The sequence below is a fragment of the Phaenicophaeus curvirostris genome, chromosome 5 (genome assembly GCF_032191515.1).
Source record: "Phaenicophaeus curvirostris isolate KB17595 chromosome 5, BPBGC_Pcur_1.0, whole genome shotgun sequence".
NCBI lineage: Eukaryota > Metazoa > Chordata > Aves > Cuculiformes > Cuculidae > Phaenicophaeus > Phaenicophaeus curvirostris.
Genome location: NC_091396.1, coordinates 64,734,080 through 64,759,600, shown reverse-complemented (window position 1 = coordinate 64,759,600; position 25,521 = coordinate 64,734,080). Strand labels below are relative to the sequence as shown.

General features: G+C 56.6%; 5 protein-coding genes and 1 long non-coding RNA gene across 6 annotated transcripts; 1 reads left to right on the top strand and 5 right to left on the bottom strand.

Moving 5' to 3' along the window:
- Nucleotides 1–833: 833 nt before the first annotated feature.
- Nucleotides 834–2,185, bottom strand: RPS29 (ribosomal protein S29). The gene is made up of 3 exons (XM_069857109.1): nucleotides 2,037–2,185; nucleotides 1,041–1,140; nucleotides 834–954 (listed from the first exon to the last, which is right to left on the bottom strand). Exons 1-3 carry the CDS (start codon nucleotides 2,096–2,098, stop codon nucleotides 946–948), a joined length of 171 nt encoding a protein of 56 aa, XP_069713210.1. The 5' UTR covers nucleotides 2,099–2,185; the 3' UTR covers nucleotides 834–945.
- A 2,294-nt stretch (nucleotides 2,186–4,479) lies between these two features.
- On the bottom strand, nucleotides 4,480–6,273 carry LOC138721383 (inositol 1,4,5-trisphosphate receptor-interacting protein-like 1). The gene has a single exon (XM_069858417.1). It carries the CDS (start codon nucleotides 6,271–6,273, stop codon nucleotides 4,651–4,653), a length of 1,623 nt encoding a protein of 540 aa, XP_069714518.1. The 3' UTR covers nucleotides 4,480–4,650.
- A 2,186-nt stretch (nucleotides 6,274–8,459) lies between these two features.
- Nucleotides 8,460–10,632, bottom strand: LOC138721382 (inositol 1,4,5-trisphosphate receptor-interacting protein-like 1). Its single transcript, XM_069858415.1, has one exon. The coding sequence runs from the start codon at nucleotides 10,251–10,253 to the stop codon at nucleotides 8,631–8,633; it is 1,623 nt and encodes a 540-aa protein (XP_069714516.1). The 5' UTR covers nucleotides 10,254–10,632; the 3' UTR covers nucleotides 8,460–8,630.
- Nucleotides 10,633–12,439: 1,807 nt separating this feature from the next.
- On the bottom strand, nucleotides 12,440–14,137 carry LOC138721381 (inositol 1,4,5-trisphosphate receptor-interacting protein-like 1). Its single transcript, XM_069858414.1, has one exon. It carries the CDS (start codon nucleotides 14,135–14,137, stop codon nucleotides 12,611–12,613), a length of 1,527 nt encoding a protein of 508 aa, XP_069714515.1. The 3' UTR covers nucleotides 12,440–12,610.
- Nucleotides 14,138–16,233: 2,096 nt separating this feature from the next.
- Nucleotides 16,234–20,103, top strand: LOC138720763 (uncharacterized). The gene is made up of 2 exons (XR_011337470.1): nucleotides 16,234–16,634; nucleotides 19,025–20,103. It is a non-coding gene; the product is annotated as an uncharacterized lncRNA (long non-coding RNA).
- A 2,390-nt stretch (nucleotides 20,104–22,493) lies between these two features.
- On the bottom strand, nucleotides 22,494–24,521 carry LOC138721644 (inositol 1,4,5-trisphosphate receptor-interacting protein-like 1). The gene is made up of 2 exons (XM_069858996.1): nucleotides 23,823–24,521; nucleotides 22,494–23,768 (listed from the first exon to the last, which is right to left on the bottom strand). The coding sequence occupies exons 1-2, from the start codon at nucleotides 24,211–24,213 to the stop codon at nucleotides 22,519–22,521; spliced, it is 1,641 nt and encodes a 546-aa protein (XP_069715097.1). The 5' UTR covers nucleotides 24,214–24,521; the 3' UTR covers nucleotides 22,494–22,518.
- Nucleotides 24,522–25,521: the final 1,000 nt, after the last annotated feature.

Here is a 25,521-nt window from a genome sequence, read left to right as displayed (position 1 = left end):
AGGTTGTGGTGAGGTGGGTGCCAGTCTCTTCTGAGTGACAGGTGACAGTGCAAGAAGCAGCCTCAAGCTGTACCAGGGCAGGTTCAGATTGGACATCAGGGAAGATTTCTTCACGGAAAGGGTCCTCAGGCCCTGGCAGAGGCTGCCCAGGGAGGTGGTGGAGTCCCCATCCCTGGAGGGGTTTAAAAGACAGGGAAATGAGGTGCTTGAGGATTTGGTTTAGTGGCCAATAGGTATGGTTGGGCTCAAACTCGGGTATCTTTTCCAACTTGGTGATTCTGATTCCATCCCTTTAGACAGAACCAGAACGCCCATGGTGTTCTGGTTCTGTCTAAAGGGATGGAATCAGACCTGATGGGTGTTTCCTCAACCAACTTTCTCCCATCCTGTCACACCAGACACTCGAGGCAGCTGGATCCTTCATAAACACCATACTGAGTGGAAGGGGTGTTAACCATAACACTCTCCCCTCAGGGAAGGCAGGGACACAGTTCCAACTACGCAGCACACATGGGCTCCAGGAGACACTCCAACAAAGGCCACTGCTGCCTCAGGATGTCCTCACCCTGTCTTTGTTTGGGATCAGCTGTAGCTTCCCCCCAGTTTCCACAAGTCCTGACCAATAAGGAAGGCCTGGGCACAATCGGAGGGCCAGCTCACCACCCACACGTTTTAAGCAGAGTGTTTTACTGCTCTGCTCACAAACCTGAAGGCACCAGCACCCCCAAGACCGCCTGGTTTCCCTCGCCCAAGACCACCAGGACAGGCTCCCACCTCAGGGAAGCCCTTCCAAAGGGCTGGAAGCCCCAAAGAACCTTCACAAAAGGCAAACATACAGATCAGCCAGAAAGGAGACCATTTATTAAGCGGGGCTGTGCCAAGATGTTGTAGAGAAGCCCATGGAAGTCCCTGGAGCTTCTGGCGACAGCCTCATCCTCCTGGCGCTCAGTCCAGCTGTAAGAGAGGGAAGAGAAGTGAGAGGAGCCCACGGAAAGCAGTGAAGCCGGCACAACAGCTCCCAGGAAGCTTGCAGCACTCACCTTAACAAAGCCGATGTCCTTGGCGTACTGGCGGAAGCACTGCCGGCACATGTTCAGCCCGTACTTGCGAATGAGGCCGTGGCGGTTGGAGCAGACGCGGCTGGGAGAGGAGAGGGAAGGTGGTGAGAGCACGTAATAGCAGCACGGGGGAAATAGGGAATAGGAGAGAGAGAAGAGGGGAGGGAGACGGCAGGAAGGCATGAGAGAAGAGAGAAAGAGGTAGAGGGAAAGAGAGAAGGGCCCGGAGAGAAAAAGGTAGAGGGAAAGAGAGAAGGGCCCGGAGAGAAAGAGGTAGAGGGAAAGAGAGAAGGGCCCGGAGAGAAAGAGGTAGAAGGAAAGAGAGAAGGACCCGGAGAGAAAGGGGGGGGGGGCGGGGGAGAAGGGCCCGGAGAGAAAGGGGGGGGGGGCGGGGGAGAAGGGCCCGGAGAGAAAGGGGGGGGGGGGGGGCGGGGGAGAAGGGCCCGGAGAGAAAGGGGGGGGGGGGCGGGGGAGAAGGGCCCAGAGAGAAAGGGGGGGGGGGGGGGGGCGGGGGAGAAGGGCCCGGAGAGAAAGGGGGGGGGGGGGCGGGGGAGAAGGGCCCGGAGAGAAAGGGGGGGGGGGGGGCGGGGGAGAAGGGCCCGGAGAGAAAGTGGGGGGGGGGGGCGGGGGAGAAGGGCCCAGAGAGAAAGGGGGGGGGGGGGGGGGGAAGAAGGACGAGAGAAAGAGGGGGGGGGGGAAAGAAGGGCCCAGAGAGAAAAAGGGAGGTGGGGAGAAGGACCCAGAGAGAAAGAGGGAGGTGGAGAGAAGAGACGAGGAGCTAAAGAGAAAGGAGAAGAAGAGAGAAGCGGGGGAAAGAAAGAAGGGGCTGGAAAGAAAAAGGGGAGAAAACGAGAAGAGCCTAGAGAGAAGAAATCGAAATAGGGAGAGAAAGAAAGGACAGTAGAAACGGAAAGAGCCAAAGAAGACTCAGAGGAAGACGCAAAAAAGGAAGGACAGCATGAGAGCCGGAGCACTGACCAGGAGCGTGATCCCTGCCCGAATTTCCTGGGGTGGCTCCAGTAGAGCTGCTGGTGCCCCATGCTGCCGGCCACACAGAGAAAGATGGCGGCTGCCGCGCGCGCTAATGAGCGGCGGCCCCGCCTCCCGGCATGCACCACGGGCCACCGCCCCGCTTCCCCCCGCCCTGTCGCGCCACTCCTCCCGGCAAGCACCGCGGCCCCCAGCCCCGCCACTCCTCCCGTCGTGCACCGCGCCGCGGCGGGAACGCGGGGGGCGGTGAGCGCGGCTCCGCCTATGGGCCGTGCTGTGGGCGTGGTCTCCCCTCTAAACCCCGCCCCTTCTGCGTGACGTCACCCAGGCTCGGCTTCAAAAGGAGGCGCGGCGCGGGCTGGAATCGCCGGGCGCGGTGGCGCGCGCCTGTGGTCCCAGCTACTCGGGAGGCTGAACCCGCCGGATCGCTTGAGCCCAGGAGTTCTGGGCTGCAGTGCGCTATGCCGAGCGGGCGTCCGCGCTAAGGCCGGCATCAATATGGTGAGCCCCGGGGAGCCGGGGGACACCAGGTTGACTAAGGAGGGGTGAACCGGCCCAGGTCGGAGACGGAGCAGGTCAAAGCTCCCGTGCCGGTCAGTAGCGGGATCGCGCCTGTGAATAGCCACTGCAGCGTAGCCTGGGCAACACAGAGAGACGCGGGTTCTTTTTGCCGCCCCCGCAGCCCCGAGGCTTGCCCCGCACAGCCCCGCGCCGCGCGCCCGGGGACGGCCCCGCACCGCCTCCTACCGGCACACACCGGCAACGGCACCGACAGCCCGCGTCGCACCGACCCCTGCTGGACACCGCGCTCCTGCCTGGCAACCACGGAACCACTGAATCACCACGCTGGAACACACCCACCGGATCATCGACTCCAACCGTTCCCATCAAACACTGAACCATGGCCCTCAGCACCTCGGCCACCCGCCCCTTAAACACCTCCAGGGAAGGGGACTCAACACCCTCCCTGGGCAGCCTCTCACAGGGACAAATGACCCTTTCCGTGAAACATTTTTTCCTAACGTTCAGCCTAAACCTCCCCTGGCGGAGCTTGAGGCCATTCCCTCTCGTCCTGTCCCCTGGCACTTGGGAGAAGAGCCCAGCTCCCTCCTCTCCACAACCTCCTTTCAGGTAGAGTAGTGGTCAACAGCTCAAAGTCCAGATAGAGAACTGTGACAAGTGGTGTCACTCAGGGGTCCGCACTGGGACTGGTGCTGTTTAATATCATCATCAACGATATTGACAGCAGGATTGAGAGCACCCTCAGCAAGGTGGCAGATGACACTGAGCTGAGTGGTGTAGTTGCCACACCAGAAGGATGGGACGTCATCCAGACGGACCTGGACAGGCTGGGGAAGTGGGGCTGTGAGAACCTCATGAGGTTTAACAAGGCCAAGTGCAAGGTCCTTCACCTGGCTCGAGGCAATCCCCGATTTCAGTACACGATGGCGGATAATGTGATTGAGAGGTGCCCTGCAGAGAAGGACTTGGGGTGCTGGCTGATGAGAGCCAGCAATGTGCCCTCGCAGCACAGAAGGCCAACCATGTCCTGGGCTGCATCAAAAGAAGCGAGGCCAGCAGGTCGAGGGAAGTGATTCTGCCCCTCTATTCCTCTCTCGTGAGACCTCATCTGGAATGCTGTGTCCATTTCTGCATTCCTCAACGTAAGAAGGATATGGAACGGTTGGAACGGGTCCAGAGGAGGCTACAAAGATGGTCAGAGGGCTGGAGCACCTCCCATACGAGGACAGGCTGAGAGAGTTGGGGTTGTTCAGTCTGGAGCAGAGAAGGCTCCGAGGAGATCTTACTGTGACTTAAAGGGGCCTACGGGAAATCCGGAGAGGGACTGTTCCTAAAGGCTTGTGGTGATAGGACAAAGGGGAACGGGTATGAACTGGAGAGGGGGTGATTTAGACTAGACATTAGGAAGAATTTCTTCACCGTGACGGTGGTGAGACACTGGAACGGGTTGCCAAGGGTAGTTGGGGCTGCCCCATCCCTGGAGGTGTTCAAGGCCAGGTTGGATGGGGCCTTGGGCAGCCTGATCTAGTGGGATGTCCCTGCCCAGGGCAGGGGGGTGGGAACTATGTCCCAGCCTGACGGGCCTGCAGTGGTCAGGAGATGCATCACAGCTCTCTTGAAGGTATAGATGGACGAGCTACTGCCTACCAGGATGAGTTGCCTCTGGATCCCAAGGAAGGCACTTCAGGATCCCCATGACACAGAGACAACGTGCACGGCTGGGGAGGGGGACGAACTATTCCCACCGGCTCAACGTGGGAGCGCAGAGAGCTGGGGGAAGCGGTGAAAGCAGAGGCCAGTGCCCCATTTCCTTCTGGAAATGCTCCTCGGCTCTGCGGCAGCTGAGCAGCCGGCACCCTATGCCCACGGCCCCTGGGAGAGTGATGCACAGACACGCAGAGACGCAGCCTTTGTTCAAACACACCATTTATTGGCAACTTTGTACAGTGCAAATATCCCGGAGGGAATGGGTTCTCTCCAAGAGACGGGGACGGTCGCCGTGGGTCAGTGTCAAGTGTGAGGATGTCGCCTGCTGTCAACTGTGAGACCAACACTCAGGCTCTGTGCATGGAGACCTCTTTCAATGTCTCTTCACGAGCAGCCTTACGAGCTGATATTGCAGCTGTTGGAAATCACGCAACGCCTCGGCATAGGCCGCTGGATCCTGTGTGAGGGGTTGGAAGAGATTGAGTGGCTCGGCCTTTCTGAAGGATGGCGGCAACCTTATCTCCTTGGGCACGTTCTCGTTGCCAAGGAAGAAGTGTTTGAGGCACTTCTCCTCCAGGCAGCAGCGCACGTATCGCATGAGGTCTCGCAGCCGCAGTAGCCGGTACTTGCTGCACCAATCTGAGAGGGGGATTGTGGTCAGGAGGTGCATGACAGCTGTCTTGAAGGCATAGATGGAAAAGCTTGTGCCCGTCAGGCCGTGGGCGCAGTAGTGAAGGCATCTGAGGTGGACACGGCCGGCTGGGATGTGCCTGGCCACGTACTCAAAGAACTTCGCCTCGGCCGCAGCGTAGGTCACTGGCCACGTAGTGCTTGGGGTGGAGGTGTCGTCTGGAGCCTGGCTACTTAGGAAGATGTCCGAGTCTCCGTGCCGCACCCCAAAGATCAACTCAATGAAGAAGGTTCTTCCAGAGGCACTTGTCAGCTCCAGCCTGCAGGACCGGCTGGAGGGCAGAGTCTTCATGTTGTAGCGACGCAGCTGAGGCACATCCCTCCAGGCTGACGTCACGAGGTTCTGGAACCAGTGGGCAGTTTTGTGCACATCTAGGTAGCAGCCTGTGCAGAGGGTGTGTAGGAGGCTGGGGTCCTGATTTTTTGTGATGTCCATCTGAGAATGGTGGAGGAAGCAGGTCATGTTCTCCTCCATCTGCTGCCCTGTGCAGGTGCACTCCAGCTCCACGCGGATGCGGGGGTCTCCTGCTGGCATCTCCCTTGCGGTGCCAAGCTCCAGGTTGAAGGTGTGGCCGTGAGGTGCCTTCAGGGGCAGGAGCAGCTGGTGGACAGCATCACCATCACAGGGAAACCAGCCTTCGAAGGAAGTGCCCACACTGATGGCTTGTTGCAGCACAGGGTAGAAACTCTCCCACAACTGCTCTTGGATGACCGAGAGGAGTTCATCCACCAGATCCTCCACCACCAGGCGACTGTACGTCACATACTGCACTGGCCTGCAAGAGCGCCTTTCAAAAATCCTGACCCGATCCTTCTCTTCATCAGAACCTTCTTCTCCACTTCCTTCCTCCTCCACCTCCTCTTTCTCCTCCACCGGCTCCAAGTTCCAGACCAGATCCCTCTCATCATCAGGACCTTCCCCTTCACTTTCTTCCTTCTCCTTCACCTTCAACATGTTGCAGCCAGCCCTTTCCTCAGTGCTGCTGCTGTCTGCCGCACGGCTCCTTTTCCTCAAGCACCAGCAGAGGCCCAAGAGCAGGACCAGGCCTCCAGCAATCACCCAGAGGTGCCACTGCTGCAAGGCAGTAGAGTGCTGTGCTACCCTGGCAACGTCCCACTGCTTCTGTGTCTTCGGCTCCAGGGACCTCTGCGCTATCTCCTGCCATAGCCGAGCCATCTCCTTCTCCAGGAACTGGGCACGCTGTGCCATGCGCTCACGCGTGGCCTCATCCAGCTCATCCCCAGCCAGGGGCAGGTGCCGGATGAGGGTTAGGAACACACGGACGAGGAATGAAGTGGCAGCCATGGCCTGCAGGAGGAAGGAGAAGAGGGGTTCAGAGGGGCTGTGCTGGAGGGAGCTGGTGGCAGGGGAGAGAGACCTTTGGGGCAGGCAGGAGTGGGGACGAGGCAGCTGGGAGGCAGCGATGCCTTTGAACCGCGCCCTGCCCAAGGTGCTCCTGCGAGCGGCTGGGGCCTCGGTGCTGGGGCAGAACCGACCCTCCCTGGGAGCCACGTTTCCGCCCCAGCCCTCGTCCAGCCCAGCCTCCCGCCACGTGTGCACTCACCACCCTCCCACGCCGCACTGGCCAGGGCTGCCTGCCGGTGCCTCTATAACCTGCCCCGTGCTCTCTCGTCCTTTGTGATGTCACAGGCACCGGAGCGCACCACGGGCACCGGAGCACACCACGGGCTCACCCCCAGCCAGCCCCACCCCCAGCTCAGCGACTTTCAGCTGTCCCTTCCCTGCTCCTGCTGGCCACACCATTTCTGACCCACGCCAGGATGCTCTTGGCCGTCTTGGCCACTGGAACCCCTGCTGCCTCATGCTCAGCCACTGTTGACCTGCACCACCAGGTGCTTTTCCACCAGGCAGCTTTCCAGCGGCTCTTTCCCAGCCCTGGAGCGATTCATGGGGCAGTTGTGACTGAAGTGCTGCCCCCGCTATTCTGCCTTTTTGAACCCCATAGAATTGATCTCGGACCATAATCCACCCTGTCCACATCCCACTGGAGAGGCTTCTTGCCCTCAAGCACGTCAACACTCCTACCCAATTTTGTGTCATCTGCGGAGTTACCTAGGGAGCACTGAATCCCCTCATCCAGATGAGCAATAAAGATCTGAAACAAGACTGGCCCCAACACTGAGCCCTGGACAATACCGCTTGTGACCGGCCACCAAAGGATTTAATTCCCTTCCCAACCACACCCTGGGCTCCACCATCCAGTCAGTGTTTTACCCCCCAAAGTGCACACCTAAGCCATGAGCTGCCAGCTCCTCTAGGAGAAGGCGGTGGCAGAATTCCAAATATGTCCTTAAATGGTCTGGAGACTTTGATCCTCTTAGACCTCAGGAGTTACATCGCTGAGTGCAAGAGTCCTGTACTTTATGTATATCCTTACTCTGTCTGTGACCTTGAGAAAAGGCACTTTCCCAAGCACTGATCATCTCAAGACATCCATTTCTTGGAAAATGCAAAAGTTTTCTTTCTGGGAAAGACAAATAAAACAACTGAGTGATTATTGGCTACTAGACCCCCAAACACTTGACCTGTCTTGTGCACGTGTCACAGAACTATTCCATTTCCATGACAAAAGCTGGTGAAGAGGACTGCAATAGCTGATGTACCTTCACAACAGACCTCTGTGGCGAAGGCGCGGGTAAACAGGCAAAGTTACACTTTTTCCTGGGACAGCCTTTCTGCTTTCACTAGGGAAGCAAGTTTGATGGGGAGTGACTGATTTGTCTGGCTGTAATAAAAAAATACAATGGTAGAGGTGTTGGTGAGGAATGGATTGGCTGGTAGCAGGGTGCTGAAAACCAGGGAAACTTTACCAAGATGTGAGCAGAGAAGGCTCCGAGGAGATCTTACTGTGACTTAAAGGGGCCTACGGGAAATCCGGAGAGGGACTGTTCCTAAAGGCTTGTGGTGATAGGACAAAGGGGAACGGGTATGAACTGGAGAGGGGGTGATTTAGACTAGACATTAGGAAGAATTTCTTCACCGTGACGGTGGTGAGACACTGGAACGGGTTGCCAAGGGTAGTTGGGGCTGCCCCATCCCTGGAGGTGTTCAAGGCCAGGTTGGATGGGGCCTTGGGCAGCCTGATCTAGTGGGATGTCCCTGCCCAGGGCAGGGGGGTGGGAACTATGTCCCAGCCTGACGGGCCTGCAGTGGTCAGGAGATGCATCACAGCTCTCTTGAAGGTATAGATGGACGAGCTACTGCCTACCAGGATGAGTTGCCTCTGGATCCCAAGGAAGGCACTTCAGGATCCCCATGACACAGAGACAACGTGCACGGCTGGGGAGGGGGACGAACTATTCCCACCGGCTCAACGTGGGAGCGCAGAGAGCTGGGGGAAGCGGTGAAAGCAGAGGCCAGTGCCCCATTTCCTTCTGGAAATGCTCCTCGGCTCTGCGGCAGCTGAGCAGCCGGCACCCTATGCCCACGGCCCCTGGGAGAGTGATGCACAGACACGCAGAGACGCAGCCTTTGTTCAAACACACCATTTATTGGCAACTTTGTACAGTGCAAATATCCCGGAGGGAATGGGTTCTCTCCAAGAGACGGGGACGGTCGCCGTGGGTCAGTGTCAAGTGTGAGGATGTCGCCTGCTGTCAACTGTGAGACCAACACTCAGGCTCTGTGCATGGAGACCTCTTTCAATGTCTCTTCACGAGCAGCCTTACGAGCTGATATTGCAGCTGTTGGAAATCACGCAACGCCTCGGCATAGGCCGCTGGATCCTTTGTGAGGGGTTGGAAGAGATTGAGTGGCTCGGCCTTTCTGAAGGATGGCGGCAACCTTATCTCCTTGGGCACGTTCTCGTTGCCAAGGAAGAAGTGTTTGAGGCACTTCTCCTCCAGGCAGCAGCGCACGTATCGCATGAGGTCTCGCAGCCGCAGTAGCCGGTACTTGCTGCACCAATCTGAGAGGGGGATTGTGGTCAGGAGGTGCATGACAGCTGTCTTGAAGGCATAGATGGAAAAGCTTGTGCCCGTCAGGCCGTGGGCGCAGTAGTGAAGGCATCTGAGGTGGACACGGCCGGCTGGGATGTGCCTGGCCACGTACTCAAAGAACTTCGCCTCGGCCGCAGCGTAGGTCACTGGCCACGTAGTGCTTGGGGTGGAGGTGTCGTCTGGAGCCTGGCTACTTAGGAAGATGTCCGAGTCTCCGTGCCGCACCCCAAAGATCAACTCAATGAAGAAGGTTCTTCCAGAGGCACTTGTCAGCTCCAGCCTGCAGGACCGGCTGGAGGGCAGAGTCTTCATGTTGTAGCGACGCAGCTGAGGCACATCCCTCCAGGCTGACGTCACGAGGTTCTGGAACCAGTGGGCAGTTTTGTGCACATCTAGGTAGCAGCCTGTGCAGAGGGTGTGTAGGAGGCTGGGGTCCTGATTTTTTGTGATGTCCATCTGAGAATGGTGGAGGAAGCAGGTCATGTTCTCCTCCATCTGCTGCCCTGTGCAGGTGCACTCCAGCTCCACGCGGATGCGGGGGTCTCCTGCTGGCATCTCCCTTGCGGTGCCAAGCTCCAGGTTGAAGGTGTGGCCGTGAGGTGCCTTCAGGGGCAGGAGCAGCTGGTGGACAGCATCACCATCACAGGGAAACCAGCCTTCGAAGGAAGTGCCCACACTGATGGCTTGTTGCAGCACAGGGTAGAAACTCTCCCACAACTGCTCTTGGATGACCGAGAGGAGTTCATCCACCAGATCCTCCACCACCAGGCGACTGTACGTCACATACTGCACTGGCCTGCAAGAGCGCCTTTCAAAAATCCTGACCCGATCCTTCTCTTCATCAGAACCTTCTTCTCCACTTCCTTCCTCCTCCACCTCCTCTTTCTCCTCCACCGGCTCCAAGTTCCAGACCAGATCCCTCTCATCATCAGGACCTTCCCCTTCACTTTCTTCCTTCTCCTTCACCTTCAACATGTTGCAGCCAGCCCTTTCCTCAGTGCTGCTGCTGTCTGCCGCACGGCTCCTTTTCCTCAAGCACCAGCAGAGGCCCAAGAGCAGGACCAGGCCTCCAGCAATCACCCAGAGGTGCCACTGCTGCAAGGCAGTAGAGTGCTGTGCTACCCTGGCAACGTCCCACTGCTTCTGTGTCTTCGGCTCCAGGGACCTCTGCGCTATCTCCTGCCATAGCCGAGCCATCTCCTTCTCCAGGAACTGGGCACGCTGTGCCATGCGCTCACGCGTGGCCTCATCCAGCTCATCCCCAGCCAGGGGCAGGTGCCGGATGAGGGTTAGGAACACACGGACGAGGAATGAAGTGGCAGCCATGGCCTGCAGGAGGAAGGAGAAGAGGGGTTCAGAGGGGCTGTGCTGGAGGGAGCTGGTGGCAGGGGAGAGAGACCTTTGGGGCAGGCAGGAGTGGGGACGAGGCAGCTGGGAGGCAGCGATGCCTTTGAACCGCGCCCTGCCCAAGGTGCTCCTGCGAGCGGCTGGGGCCTCGGTGCTGGGGCAGAACCGACCCTCCCTGGGAGCCACGTTTCCGCCCCAGCCCTCGTCCAGCCCAGCCTCCCGCCACGTGTGCACTCACCACCCTCCCACGCCGCACTGGCCAGGGCTGCCTGCCGGTGCCTCTATAACCTGCCCCGTGCTCTCTCGTCCTTTGTGATGTCACAGGCACCGGAGCGCACCACGGGCACCGGAGCACACCACGGGCTCACCCCCAGCCAGCCCCACCCCCAGCTCAGCGACTTTCAGCTGTCCCTTCCCTGCTCCTGCTGGCCACACCATTTCTGACCCACGCCAGGATGCTCTTGGCCGTCTTGGCCACTGGAACCCCTGCTGCCTCATGCTCAGCCACTGTTGACCTGCACCACCAGGTGCTTTTCCACCAGGCAGCTTTCCAGCGGCTCTTTCCCAGCCCTGGAGCGATTCATGGGGCAGTTGTGACTGAAGTGCTGCCCCCGCTATTCTGCCTTTTTGAACCCCATAGAATTGATCTCGGACCATAATCCACCCTGTCCACATCCCACTGGAGAGGCTTCTTGCCCTCAAGCACGTCAACACTCCTACCCAATTTTGTGTCATCTGCGGAGTTACCTAGGGAGCACTGAATCCCCTCATCCAGATGAGCAATAAAGATCTGAAACAAGACTGGCCCCAACACTGAGCCCTGGACAATACCGCTTGTGACCGGCCACCAAAGGATTTAATTCCCTTCCCAACCACACCCTGGGCTCCACCATCCAGTCAGTGTTTTACCCCCCAAAGTGCACACCTAAGCCATGAGCTGCCAGCTCCTCTAGGAGAAGGCGGTGGCAGAATTCCAAATATGTCCTTAAATGGTCTGGAGACTTTGATCCTCTTAGACCTCAGGAGTTACATCGCTGAGTGCAAGAGTCCTGTACTTTATGTATATCCTTACTCTGTCTGTGACCTTGAGAAAAGGCACTTTCCCAAGCACTGATCATCTCAAGACATCCATTTCTTGGAAAATGCAAAAGTTTTCTTTCTGGGAAAGACAAATAAAACAACTGAGTGATTATTGGCTACTAGACCCCCAAACACTTGACCTGTCTTGTGCACGTGTCACAGAACTATTCCATTTCCATGACAAAAGCTGGTGAAGAGGACTGCAATAGCTGATGTACCTTCACAACAGACCTCTGTGGCGAAGGCGCGGGTAAACAGGCAAAGTTACACTTTTTCCTGGGACAGCCTTTCTGCTTTCACTAGGGAAGCAAGTTTGATGGGGAGTGACTGATTTGTCTGGCTGTAATAAAAAAATACAATGGTAGAGGTGTTGGTGAGGAATGGATTGGCTGGTAGCAGGGTGCTGAAAACCAGGGAAACTTTACCAAGATGTGAGCAGAGAAGGCTCCGAGGAGATCTTACTGTGACTTAAAGGGGCCTACGGGAAATCCGGAGAGGGACTGTTCCTAAAGGCTTGTGGTGATAGGACAAAGGGGAACGGGTATGAACTGGAGAGGGGGTGATTTAGACTAGACATTAGGAAGAATTTCTTCACCGTGACGGTGGTGAGACACTGGAACGGGTTGCCAAGGGTAGTTGGGGCTGCCCCATCCCTGGAGGTGTTCAAGGCCAGGTTGGATGGGGCCTTGGGCAGCCTGATCTAGTGGGATGTCCCTGCCCAGGGCAGGGGGGTGGGAACTATGTCCCAGCCTGACGGGCCTGCAGTGGTCAGGAGATGCATCACAGCTCTCTTGAAGGTATAGATGGACGAGCTACTGCCTACCAGGATGAGTTGCCTCTGGATCCCAAGGAAGGCACTTCAGGATCCCCATGACACAGAGACAACGTGCACGGCTGGGGAGGGGGACGAACTATTCCCACCGGCTCAACGTGGGAGCGCAGAGAGCTGGGGGAAGCGGTGAAAGCAGAGGCCAGTGCCCCATTTCCTTCTGGAAATGCTCCTCGGCTCTGCGGCAGCTGAGCAGCCGGCACCCTATGCCCACGGCCCCTGGGAGAGTGATGCACAGACACGCAGAGACGCAGCCTTTGTTCAAACACACCATTTATTGGCAACTTTGTACAGTGCAAATATCCCGGAGGGAATGGGTTCTCTCCAAGAGACGGGGACGGTCGCCGTGGGTCAGTGTCAAGTGTGAGGATGTCGCCTGCTGTCAACTGTGAGACCAACACTCAGGCTCTGTGCATGGAGACCTCTTTCAATGTCTCTTCACGAGCAGCCTTACGAGCTGATATTGCAGCTGTTGGAAATCACGCAACGCCTCGGCATAGGCCGCTGGATCCTTTGTGAGGGGTTGGAAGAGATTGAGTGGCTCGGCCTTTCTGAAGGATGGCGGCAACCTTATCTCCTTGGGCACGTTCTCGTTGCCAAGGAAGAAGTGTTTGAGGCACTTCTCCTCCAGGCAGCAGCGCACGTATCGCATGAGGTCTCGCAGCCGCAGTAGCCGGTACTTGCTGCACCAATCTGAGAGGGGGATTGTGGTCAGGAGGTGCATGACAGCTGTCTTGAAGGCATAGATGGAAAAGCTTGTGCCCGTCAGGCCGTGGGCGCAGTAGTGAAGGCATCTGAGGTGGACACGGCCGGCTGGGATGTGCCTGGCCACGTACTCAAAGAACTTCGCCTCGGCCGCAGCGTAGGTCACTGGCCACGTAGTGCTTGGGGTGGAGGTGTCGTCTGGAGCCTGGCTACTTAGGAAGATGTCCGAGTCTCCGTGCCGCACCCCAAAGATCAACTCAATGAAGAAGGTTCTTCCAGAGGCACTTGTCAGCTCCAGCCTGCAGGACCGGCTGGAGGGCAGAGTCTTCATGTTGTAGCGACGCAGCTGAGGCACATCCCTCCAGGCTGACGTCACGAGGTTCTGGAACCAGTGGGCAGTTTTGTGCACATCTAGGTAGCAGCCTGTGCAGAGGGTGTGTAGGAGGCTGGGGTCCTGATTTTTTGTGATGTCCATCTGAGAATGGTGGAGGAAGCAGGTCATGTTCTCCTCCATCTGCTGCCCTGTGCAGGTGCACTCCAGCTCCACGCGGATGCGGGGGTCTCCTGCTGGCATCTCCCTTGCGGTGCCAAGCTCCAGGTTGAAGGTGTGGCCGTGAGGTGCCTTCAGGGGCAGGAGCAGCTGGTGGACAGCATCACCATCACAGGGAAACCAGCCTTCGAAGGAAGTGCCCACACTGATGGCTTGTTGCAGCACAGGGTAGAAACTCTCCCACAACTGCTCTTGGATGACCGAGAGGAGTTCATCCACCAGATCCTCCACCACCAGGCGACTGTACGTCACATACTGCACTGGCCTGCAAGAGCGCCTTTCAAAAATCCTGACCCGATCCTTCTCTTCATCAGAACCTTCTTCTCCACTTCCTTCCTCCTCCACCTCCTCTTTCTCCTCCACCAGCTCCAAGTTCCAGACCAGATCCCTCTCATCATCAGGACCTTCCCCTTCACTTTCTTCCTTCTCCTTCACCTTCAACATGTTGCAGCCAGCCCTTTCCTCAGTGCTGCTGCTGTCTGCCGCACGGCTCCTTTTCCTCAAGCACCAGCAGAGGCCCAAGAGCAGGACCAGGCCTCCAGCAATCACCCAGAGGTGCCACTGCTGCAAGGCAGTACAAAGTAGTGCTCCCCAGGCAACGTCCCACTGCTCCTGTGTCTTCGGCTCCAGGGACCTCTGCGCTATCTTCTGCCATAGCCGAGCCATCTCCTTCTCCAGAAACTGGGCACGCTGTGCCATGTGCTCACGCGTGGCCTCATCCAGCTCATCCCCAGCCAGGGACAGGTTCTGGATGAGGGTTAGGGACACACGGACGAGGAATGAAGTGGCAGCCATGGCCTGCAGGAGGAAGGAGAAGAGGGGTTCAGAGGGGCTGTGCTGGAGGGAGCTGGTGGCAGGGGAGAGAGACCTTTGGGGCAGGCAGGAGTGGGGACGAGGCAGCTGGGAGGCAGCGATGCCTTTGAACCGTGCCCTGCCCAAGGTGCTCCTGCGAGCGGCTGGGGCCTCGGTGCTGGGGCAGAACCGACCCTCCCTGGGACCCACGTTTCCACCCCAGCCCTCGTCCAGCCCAGCCTCCCGCCACGTGTGCACTCACCACCCTCCCACGCCGCACTGGCCAGGGCTGCCTGCCGGTGCCTCTATAACCTGCCCCGTGCTCTCTCGTCCTTTGTGATGTCACAGGCACCGGAGCACACCACGGGCTCACCCCCAGCCAGCCCCACCCCCAGCTCAGCGACTTTCAGCTGTCCCTTCCCTGCTCCTGCTGGCCACACCATTTCTGACCCACGCCAGGATGCTCTTGGCCGTCTTGGCCACTGGAACCCCTGCTGCCTCATGCTCAGCCACTGTTGACCTGCACCACCAGGTGCTTTTCCAGCAGGTGCTTTTCCACCAGGCAGCTTTCCAGCGGCTCTTTCCCAGCCCTGGAGCGATTCATGGGGCAGTTGGGACTGAAGTGCTGCCCCCGCTATTCTGCCTTTTTGAACCCCATAGAATCGACCTCGGACCATAATCCACCCTGTCCACATCCCACTGGAGAGACTTCTTGCCCTCAAGCACGTCAACACTCCTACCCAATTTTGTGTCATCTGCGGAGTTACCTAGGGAGCACTGAATCCCCTAATCCAGATGAACAATAAAGATCTGAAACAAGACTGGCCCCAACACTGAGCCCTGGACAATATCGTTTGTGACCGGCCACCAAAGGATTTAATTCCCTTCCCAACCACACCCTGGGCTCCACCATCCAGTCAGTGTTTTACCCCCCAAAGTGCACACCTAAGCCATGAGCTGCCAGCTCCTCTAGGAGAAGGCGGCGGCAAACGCTGTCAAAGGCTTTACTGAAGTGCAGGTAGAAAACATCCACAGCTTCTTCCTCAGGCACTGAGCGGGTCAGCTGGTCATAGAAGGAGACCAGACAGGTGAAGCAGGACAGTCCTTTCATGAACCCGTGCTGGCTGAGCCCGATCCCCTGCTTGTCGTGCACGTGCTTGGTGAGCGCAGTCAAGGGGACTGCAGCAGGATGCAGGGTGGCAATCAAAATGTCTGCAGCAAATCAAGTCTCCTGCGCACCAGGGCTGACTCTGTCTCCTTCTGATGCCACGTCCGGCTTCTCCAGTCTTGGAAGAGACCCACCGGATCATTGAGTCCAACCATTCCTATCAAACACTAAACCATGTCCCTCAGCACCTCGTCCACCCGTGCCTTAAACACCTCCAGGGAAGGTGACTCAACACCCTCCCTGGACAGCCTCTGCCAGTGCCCAACAACCCTTTCCGTGAAAATTTTTTTTCCTGATATCCAGCCTGAACCTCCCCTGGCGGAGCTTGAGGCCATTCCCTCTTGTCCTGTCCCCTGTCACTTGGCAGAAGAGGCCAGCACCCTCCTCTCCACAACCTCTTTTCAGGTAGTTGTAGAGAGCAATGAGGTCTCCCCTCAGCCTCCTCTTCTCCAGGCTAAACACCCCCAGCTCTCTCAGCCGCTCCTCAGAAGGCCTGTTCTCCAGCCCCCTCACCAGCTTTGTTGCTCTTCTCTGGACTCGCTCCAGAGCCTCAACATCCTTCTTGTGGTGAGGGGCCCACAACTGAACACAGGATTCGAGGAGCGGTCTCACCAGTGCCGAGTACAGAGGGAGAATCATAGAATCATAGAATAACTAGGTTGGAAGAGACCCACCGGATCATCTGAGTCCAACCATTCCTATCAATCACTAAACCATTCCCCTTAGCACCTCGTCCACCCTTGAACACCTTAAACCCCTCCAGGGAAGGGGACTCAACCCCCTCCCTGGGCAGCCTCTGCCAGTGCCCAATGACCCTTTCTGTGAAAAATTTTTTCCTAACGTCCAGCCTAAATCTGCCCTGGCAGAGCTTGAGGCCATTCCCTCTCTTCCTGTCCCCTGTCACTTGGGAGAAGAGCCCAGCTCCCTCCTCTCTCAACCTCCTTTCAGGTAGTTGTAGAGAGCAATGAGGTCTCCCCTCAGCCTCCTCTTCAAGGAGAAGAACCTCCCTGGCCCTGCTGGTCACGCCGTTTCTGATCCAAGCCAAGATGCCATTGGCCTTCTTGGCCACCTGGGCCCCTTCTCCCTCAAGCAGCGAGCATCCTCCCAGCACTCAGTTTAACCTGTAACCATCTGAAGCGACATACAGTTTGAGTCTTCAACCCTTCCTCCAATTCAAGGGGGGTTGTGGTGGCAGCCCAGGCGGGGACAGCTCTGCACAACCTTGGAGAGCAGCAGGTGAGCTCAACGTCACCTTGGAGCAAGTCAGGGGTGACCCGAGCAGGGACCAACAGCACTTTGCTGGTTTGGGCGTGTGCTTAGCCTTTCTCTCCAAAGGGACAGCGAGGGTCCGACCAGAGAGGGGAGAGGGGAAGAAGGGGGGAAGGGGAAAGGAGGGGAGGGAAAAGGGGGGAAAAGGAAGGGAACTAGGAGAGGGAAAAGGAAGGGAAAAGGAGGAGGAAAAGGAAGGGAAAAGGAGGAGGAAAAGGAAGGGAAAAGGAGGAGGAAAAGGAAGGGAAATAGGAGGGGGAAAAGGAGGGGGGAAAAGGAGGGGGAAAAAGGAAGGGAAATAGGAGGGGAAAAGGAAGGGAAATAGGAGGGGGGAAAAGAAGGGAAATAGGAGGAGGAAAAGGAAGGGAAATAGGACGGGGAAAAGGAGGGGAAATAGGAGGGGGAAAAGAAGGGGGAAAGGAGGGGGAAAAGGAAGGAAAAAGGAGGGGGAAAAGGAAGGGAAATAGGAAGTTAAGTGGCATGTGGGGAGGTTCTCTGGGGTCTGGACGCTCTTAAGTGGTATCTAGGGGGAGTTCAGTGCAGCCTAAGTCCAGCTCAGTGTGGTCTGAGGGCTGTTCACAGGGTCTGGGGGGTCTCACTGGGGTCTGGGAGCTGTTAAGTGCCATCTGGGGAGGCTTATGGGTGTCTGGGAGCTGTTAAGTGGCGTCTCAGGGGGCTTATTGGGGTGTGGGAGCTGTTAAGTGGCATCTAGGGGGGGTTCTCTGGGGTCTGGGCACTCTTAAGTGGCATCTAGGGGAAGTTTAGTGAAGCCTAAGTCCAGCTCAGTGTGGTCTGAGGACTGTTCACAGGGTCTGGGGGTCTCACTGGGGTCTGGGAACTGTTAAGTGCCGTCTGGGGGGGCTTATGGGTGTCTGGGAGCTGTTAAGTGGCATCTCAGGGGGCTTATTGGGGTGTGGGAGCTGTTAAGTGGCATCTGAGGGTCTCAGTGGGGTCTGGGAGCGTTAAGTGGCATCTGGGAGAGTTCAGTGCAGTCTAAGTCCGGCTCAGTGTGGTCTGAGGACTGTTCACAGGGTCTGGGGGTCTCACTGGGGTCTGGGAGCTGGTAAGTGGCATCTCAGGGGGTCTCACTGGGGTGTGGGAGCTGATAAATGGCATCTGGGGGTCTCACTGGGTGTGGGAGCTGATAAGTGGCATTTCAGGGGGTCTCACTGGGGTCTGGGAGCTGATAAATGGCATCTGGGGGTCTCACTGGGGTGTGGGAGCTGATAAGTGGCATTTCAGGGGGTCTCACTGGGGTGTGGGAGCTGTTAAGTGCCATCTGGGGGGGCTTATTGGGGTGTGGGAGCTGATAAGTGGCATCTCAGGGGGTCTCACTGGGGTCTGGGAACTGTTAAGTGGCATCTGGGGGAGTTCAGTGCAGTCTAAGACCAGCTCAGTGGGGTCTGGGGGCTGTTCACCATGTCTGGGGGTCTCAGTGGGGTCTGGGAGCTGTTAAATGGCATCTAGGGGGGCTCAGTGAGGTCTTTGAGCTGTTAAGTGGGGTCTGGGGCGGCTCTAGGTGGTCTGCGAGCAGTTTGGTGGGGTCTGAGGGGGCTCAATGCAGTCTAAGCGTGGCTTAGTGGGATCTGGGGGAGTTCAATGGGATCTGGGAGCTGTTAAGCGGCATCTTGGGGTGCTCAATGGGGTCTGGGGCAGCTTGGTGGCATCTGGGGGCTGCTCACAGGGTCTGGAAGGAGCTCAGTGGGTCTAAGAGATATTCAGTGGGGTCTGGAAGTGACTCAGTGCAGTCTAGGAGCTATTAAGTGGGGTCTGGGGGACATCAGTGGGGACTGGGGGGGCTTAGTGGGGTCTGGGGGCTGTTCACAGGGTCTGAGGGGGCTCAATGTGATCTAGGAGCTGTTAAGTGGCGTCTGGGGGAGCTTAAGAAGGTCTTAAGAGCTGTTCAGTGGGGTCTGGGAGCTGTTAAGTATGGTCCAGGGAGGCTCAATGCAGTCTGAGAGCGGTTCAGTGTTGCCTGGGGGCAGCTCGATGGATCTAAAGGATGTTCCGTGGGGTCTGAGTGGGGAGGCCCTGGCCCAGGTTACCCAGAGAAGCAGTGGCTGCCCCATCCCTGGAGGTGTTCAAGGCCAGGCTGGATGGGGCTTGGAGCAACCTGATCCGGTGGGAGGTGTCTCTGCCCCTTGGCAGGGGGTCGCTTTAAAACCAAACCATTCCGGGATTCTTTGAAATTCTGGAAGCAGCTCGGCAGCCTCACAAGCCTGAGTTGTTTCCCTTTCTCGTTTCATTGCTCTGCTGAGTTGCATCACCCGACACACGTACAAAATAGTTCAGAAAGCATTAGTACAAACGAGCAGACGAATAATGAACTTTTACGTCCCCTTTGTGTTTTCTTGTAGGCAAATGCCAGCAGTTTGAAGGCTTTCCTTTCAGCTGTGAGACTGGCTCACCAAGGCACCAACATCGAAACTCTCCCACTCTCGGCTTTGGTACCGGCAAAGACCTCAGAAGTTGAAAAACCCAAGACAAAAATGATCATAACTTCCAGAAGGGACTATCCTCTCACCAAAAACTTCCCCTATTCCCTGGAACACCTCCAAGCCTCGTACTGCAAGCTCGCTCGGATCGACACGCGTGTGCTTTGTTTGAAGAAGCTCCGAAAACTAGACCTGAGTCATAACCACATAAAGCAGCTGCCGGCTACCATTGGCGACCTGACCTGTCTTCAGGAGCTGATTTTGCGTGACAATCACCTGGAGTCTTTCAGCGGGGCTTTGTGCAACTCCACCCTCCAGAAATCCCTTCAGTTCTTGGACAAAAGAAAAAAGAAAACAGCTGATCCAGCCCTCAAGCAGTTACCACTTCTCCACCTGGGGCTCAAGTCCAGGCCAGGCAAAGCTAGAGGAGGATGGGAACTGGTAACCTGCCATTTCCCTGGGATGGGGACTGCATTATTTACCCCGTCCTTAGCTGGCAAACCCACGTAGTGACATCAGGTGATAACAAAGGGCAGGAGGGAACATTTCCTGCCTCTTACACGACGTGTTGGGACAGAGTTCTCTTATGCTGAACTGTGCTCTCACTCCTTCTGGCTCTCATCATCTTTTTCTGTGTGTGGCATCAGCTATTTTTGCTGCATCTTTACACCTTCCATGTCCTTAGGCCTGAAAATACGTCCAGGTTAAGGGAAAATGTTGTCAGTTGCCATGAAAATGACTTACCACGTGACTGTGGTCGTACTACCTGCTGTGCTTAGGGCTAAAACCATTATTTTTAATGGGTTTTAACCATGAAAGGGTAAAAAGGTTAAAGGGTTTTTAACCCTCATTTTTACATTTCCACGCGGTTCTTCTATAAATGTCTGTTCCATATGACTGTGATCAGAACATTCAGTCTTCTGATGTGGGTCATTTTGTGTTTGATGTGGTGATCTCATGCCAGGCTTACACTAAAGCTTCCTCCAATGGAGATCCTCAAATCTCTCAGTTGTCCACAGGAATTTGTCTTTGCAGATCTTAAAAAAAACCTGTCAGCTGTCAAGGAAATGGGCTGATTTCCATGGGTGAAGAAAATGCTGAAGCTGGTCACTTGCCTTTGCTAGGTGGCTGAGACTAAGAACCCTAGCATGCAGAAGGGGCCCAGAACTGAACACAGGATTCGAGGAGCGGTCTCACCAGTGCCGAGTACAGAGGGAGAAGAACCTCCCTGGAGCTGCTGGTCACGCCGTTTCTGGTCCAAGCCAAGATGTCATTGGCCTTCTTGACCACCTGGGCCACTGCTGGCTAAAGCACATGGAGGACATGGGGGTGATTAATAGCAGCCAGCACAGCTTCACCAGGGGCAAATCCTGTATGACCAGCTTCGTGGCTTTCTATGACGGGGTAACCGCAGCAGGAGACATGGGTAGAGCAATGGATGTGATTTATCTAGACTTCCGTAAAGCCTTTGACATGGTCCCCCACAACGTGCTTCTCTCTGACTTGGAGAGATACGGATTTGACGGGTGGACGGTTCGGTGGATAAGAAACTGGTTGGATGGTCATATTAAAGGAGTGGTGGTCAACGGCTGAAAGTCCAGATAGAGAACTGTGACAAGTGGTGTCACTCAGGGGTCCGTACTGGGACTGGTGCTGTTTAATATCATCATCAACGATATTGACAGCGGGATTGAGAGCACCCTCAGCAAGGTGGCAGATGACACCAAGCTGAGTGGTGTAGTTGCCACACCAGAAGGATGGGACGTCATCCAGAGGGACCTGGACAGGCTGGGGAAGTGGGGCTGTGAGAACCTCATGAGGTTTAACAAGGCCAAGTGCAAGGTCCTTCACCTGGGTCGAGGCAATCCCCGATTTCAGTACACGATGGCGGATAATGTGATTGAGAGGTGCCCTGCAGAGAAGGACTTGGGGTGCTGGCTGATGAGAGCCAGCAATGTGCCCTCGCAGCACAGAAGGCCAACCATGTCCTGGGCTGCATCAAAAGAAGCGAGGCCAGCAGGTCGAGGGAAGTGATTCTGCCCCTCTATTCCTCTCTCGTGAGACCTCATCTGGAATGCTGTGTCCATTTCTGCATTCCTCAACGTAAGAAGGATATGGAACGGTTGGAACGGGTCCAGAGGAGGCTACAAAGATGGTCAGAGGGCTGGAGCACCTTCCATACGGGGACAGGCTGAGAGAGTTGGGGTTGTTCAGTCTGGAGCAGAGAAGGCTCCGAGGAGATCTTACTGTGACTTAAAGGGGCCTACGGGAAAGCCGGAGAGGGACTGTTCCTAAAGGCTTGTGGTGATAGGACAAAGGGGAACGGGTATGAACTGGAGAGGGGGTGATTTAGACTAGACATTAGGAAGAATTTCTTCACCGTGACGGTGGTGAGACACTGGAACGGGTTGCCAAGGGTAGTTGTGGCTGCCCCATCCCTGGAGGTGTTCAAGGCCAGGTTGGATGGGGCCTTGGGCAGCCTGATCTAGTGGGATGTCCCTGCCCAGGGCAGGGGGGTGGGAACTATGTCCCAGCCTGACAGGCCTGCGGTGGTCAGGAGATGCATCACAGCTGTCTTGAAGGTATAGATGGACGAGCTACTGCCTACCAGGATGAGTTGTCTCTGGTTCCCAAGGAAGGCACTTCAGGATCCCCATGACACAGAGACAACGTGCACGGCTGGGGAGGGGGACGAACTATTCCCACCGGCTCAACGTGGGAGCGCAGAGAGCTGGGGGAAGCGGTGAAAGCAGAGGCCAGTGCCCCATTTCCTTCTGGAAATGCTCCTCGGCTCTGCGGCAGCTGAGCAGCCGGCACCCTATGCCCACGGCCCCTGGGAGAGTGATGCACAGACACGCAGAGACGCAGCCTTTGTTCAAACACACCATTTATTGGCAACTTTGTACAGTGCAAATATCCCGGAGGGAATGGATTCTCTCCAAGAGACGGGGACGGTCGCCGTGTAGGGGAAACGGGAGTCTGTGGCACAAGCCTCCTCGCAAGGGGCTCTTCAGCTGCATCGGGACCTACTGCCCCGAGTGCGCTTTTGCTCTGGAGGAGAGGTGTGGCAGCAACTCCCCGAGTGCTCACGTGCAAACCCCAGTCAAGGGTCCTTCCCTCTTGTAAGGGTCATTACTTTGTCTTTCTTTGTCCTCCTCACTTGTCCTTTGGCTCTCTTTGGCCACCTTCCCTTTTTGGAGAAGGACACTTGCAATAGGACAGTTTGTAACTTGGATGGGAAACACAGTTGAGAAAGCCCATCTTCTTCTGTATCTGCTTCTGCCTTTGACAACACCATTCCTCGTGGTTCTTAGCACAGTCTTTCTCCTGTGGCGTGTCAAGTGCCAGTCAGGCGCTTGCTTAAACTCGCACCAATACAATACACCGTCTACCTCTCCAGATCAAGTGTGAGGATGTCACCTCCTGTCAACTATGAGACCAACACTCAGGCTCTTTGCACGGAGACCTCTTTCAATGTCCCCTCCCACCAGCCTTACGAGTTGATATTGCAGCTGTTGGAAATCACGCAACGCCTCGGCATAGGCCGCTGGATCCTGTGTGAGGGGTTGGAAGAGATTGAGTGGCTCGGCCTTTCTGAAGGATGGCGGCAACCTTATCTCCTCGGGCACGTTCTCATTGCCAAGGAAGAAGTGTTTGAGGCACTTCTCCTTCAGGCAGCAGAGCACATATTGCATGAGGTCTCGCAGCCGCAGTAGCAAACAGTTGATGTGCCAATCTGAGAGGGGGATTGTGGTCAGGAGGTGCATGACAGCTGTCTTGAAGGCATAGATGGAAAAGCTTGTGCCCTTCAGGCCGTGGGCACAGTAGTGAAGGCATTTGAGGTGGACACGGCCGGCTGGGATGTGCCTGGCCACGTACTCGAAGAACTTTGCCTCGGCCGCAGCGTAGGTCACTGGCCACGTAGTGCTTGGGGCGGAGGTGTCGTCTGGAGCCTGGCTACTTAGGAAGATGTCCGAGTCTCCGTGCCGCACCCCAAAGATCAATTCAATGAAGAAGATTCTTCCAGAGGCACTTGTCAGCTCCAGCCTGCAGGACCGGCTGGAGGGCAGCATCTTCATGTTGTAGGGACGCAACCGAGGCACATCCCTCCAGGCTGACGTCGTGAGGTTCTGGAACCAGTGGGCAGTTTTGTGCACATCTAGGTAGCAGCCTGTGCAGAGGGTGTGTAGGAGGCTGGGGTCCTGATTTTTTGTGATGTCCTTCTGAGAATGGTGGAGGAAGCAGGTCATCTTCTCCTCCATCTGCTGCCCTGTGCAGGTGCACTCCAGCTCCACGCGGATGCGGGGGTCTCCTGCTGGCATCTCCCTTGCGGTGCCAAGCTCCAGGTTGAAGGTGTGGCCGCGAGGTGCCTTCAGGGGCAGGAGCAGCTGGTGGACAGCATGATCATCACAGGGAAACCAGCCTTCGAAGGAAGTGCCCACACTGATGGCTTGTTGCAGCACAGGGTAGAAACTCTCGCACAACTGCTTTTTGATGACCGAGAGGAGTTCATCCACCAGATGCTCCACCATCAGGCGACTGTACGTCACATACTGCACTGGCCTGCAAGAGCGCCTTTCAAAAATCTCGACCCGATCCCTCTCTTCATCAGAACCTTCTTCTCCACTTCCTTCCTCCTCCACCTCCTCTTCCTCCTCCACCTCCTCTTTCTCCTCCACCGGCTCCAAGTTCCAGACCAGATCCCTCTCATCATCAGGACCTTCCCCTTCACTTTCTTCCTTCTCCTTCACCTTCAACATGTTGCAGCCAGCCCTTTCCTCAGTGCTGCTGCTGTCTGCCGCACGGCTCCTTTTCCTCAAGCACCAGCAGAGGCCCAAGAGCAGGACCAGGCCTCCAGCAATCACCCAGAGGTGCCACTGCTGCAAGGCAGTACAAAGTAGTGCTCCCCAGGCAACGTCCCACTGCTTCTGTGTCTTCGGCTCCAGGGACCTCTGCGCTATCTCCTGCCATAGCCGAGCCATCTCCTTCTCCAGAAACTGGGCACGCTGTGCCATGTGCTCACGCGTGGCCTCATCCAGCTCATCCCCAGCCAGGGGCAGCTTCTGGATGAGGGTTAGGAACACACGGACGAGGAATGAAGTGGCAGCCATGGCCTGCAGGAGGAAGGAGAAGAGGGGTTCAGAGGGGCTGTGCTGGAGGGAGCTGGTGGCAGGGGAGAGAGACCTTTGGGGCAGGCAGGAGTGGGGACGAGGCAGCTGGGAGGCAGCGATGCCTTTGAACCGCGCCCTGCCCAAGGTGCTCCTGCGAGCGGCTGGGGCCTCGGTGCTGGGGCAGAACCGACCCTCCCTGGGACCCACGTTTCCGCCCCAGCCCTCGTCCAGCCCAGCCTCCCGCCACGTGTGCACTCACCACCCTCCCACGCCGCACTGGCCAGGGCTGCCTGCCGGTGCCTCTATAACCTGCCCCGTGCTCTCTCGTCCTTTGTGATGTCACAGGCACCGGAGCGCACCGCGGGCACCGGAGCACACCACGGGCTCACCCCCAGCCAGCCCCACCCCCAGCTCAGCAACTTTCACCTGTCCCTTCCCTGCTCCTGCTGGCCACACCATTTCTGACCCACGCCAGGATGCTCTTGGCCGTCTTGGCCACTGGAACCCCTGCTGCCTCATGCTCAGCCACTGTTGACCTGCACCACCAGGTGCTTTTCCACCAGGCAGCTTTCCAGCGGCTCTTTCCCAGCCCTGGAGCGATTCATGGGGCAGTTGGGACTGAAGTGCTGCCCCCGCTATTCTGCCTTTTTGAACCCCATAGAATCGACCTCGGACCATAATCCACCCTGTCCACATCCCACTGGAGAGGCTTCTTGCCCTCAAGCACGTCAACACTCCTACCCAATTTTGTGTCATCTGCGGAGTTACCTAGGGAGCACTGAATCCGCTCATCCAGATGAGCAATAAAGATCTGAAACAAGACTGGCCCCAACACTGAGCCCTGGACAATACCGATTGTGACCGGCCACCAAAGGATTTAATTCCCTTCCCAACCACACCCTGGGCTCCACCATCCAGTCAGTGTTTTACCCCCCAAAGTGCACACCTAAGCCATGAGCTGCCAGCTCCTCTAGGAGAAGGCGGTGGCAGAATTCCAAATATGTCCTTAAATGGACTGGAGACTTTGATCCTCTTAGACCTCAGGAGTTACATCGCTGAGTGCAAGAGTCCTGTACTTTATGTATATCCTTACTCTGTCTGTGACCTTGAGAAAAGGCACTTTCCCAAGCACTGATCATCTCAAGACATCCATTTCTTGGAAAATGCAAAAGTTTTCTTTCTGGGAAAGACAAATAAAACAACTGAGTGATTATTGGCTACTAGACCCCCAAACACTTGACCTGTCTTGTGCACGTGTCACAGAACTATTCCATTTCCATGACAAAAGCTGGTGAAGAGGACTGCAAT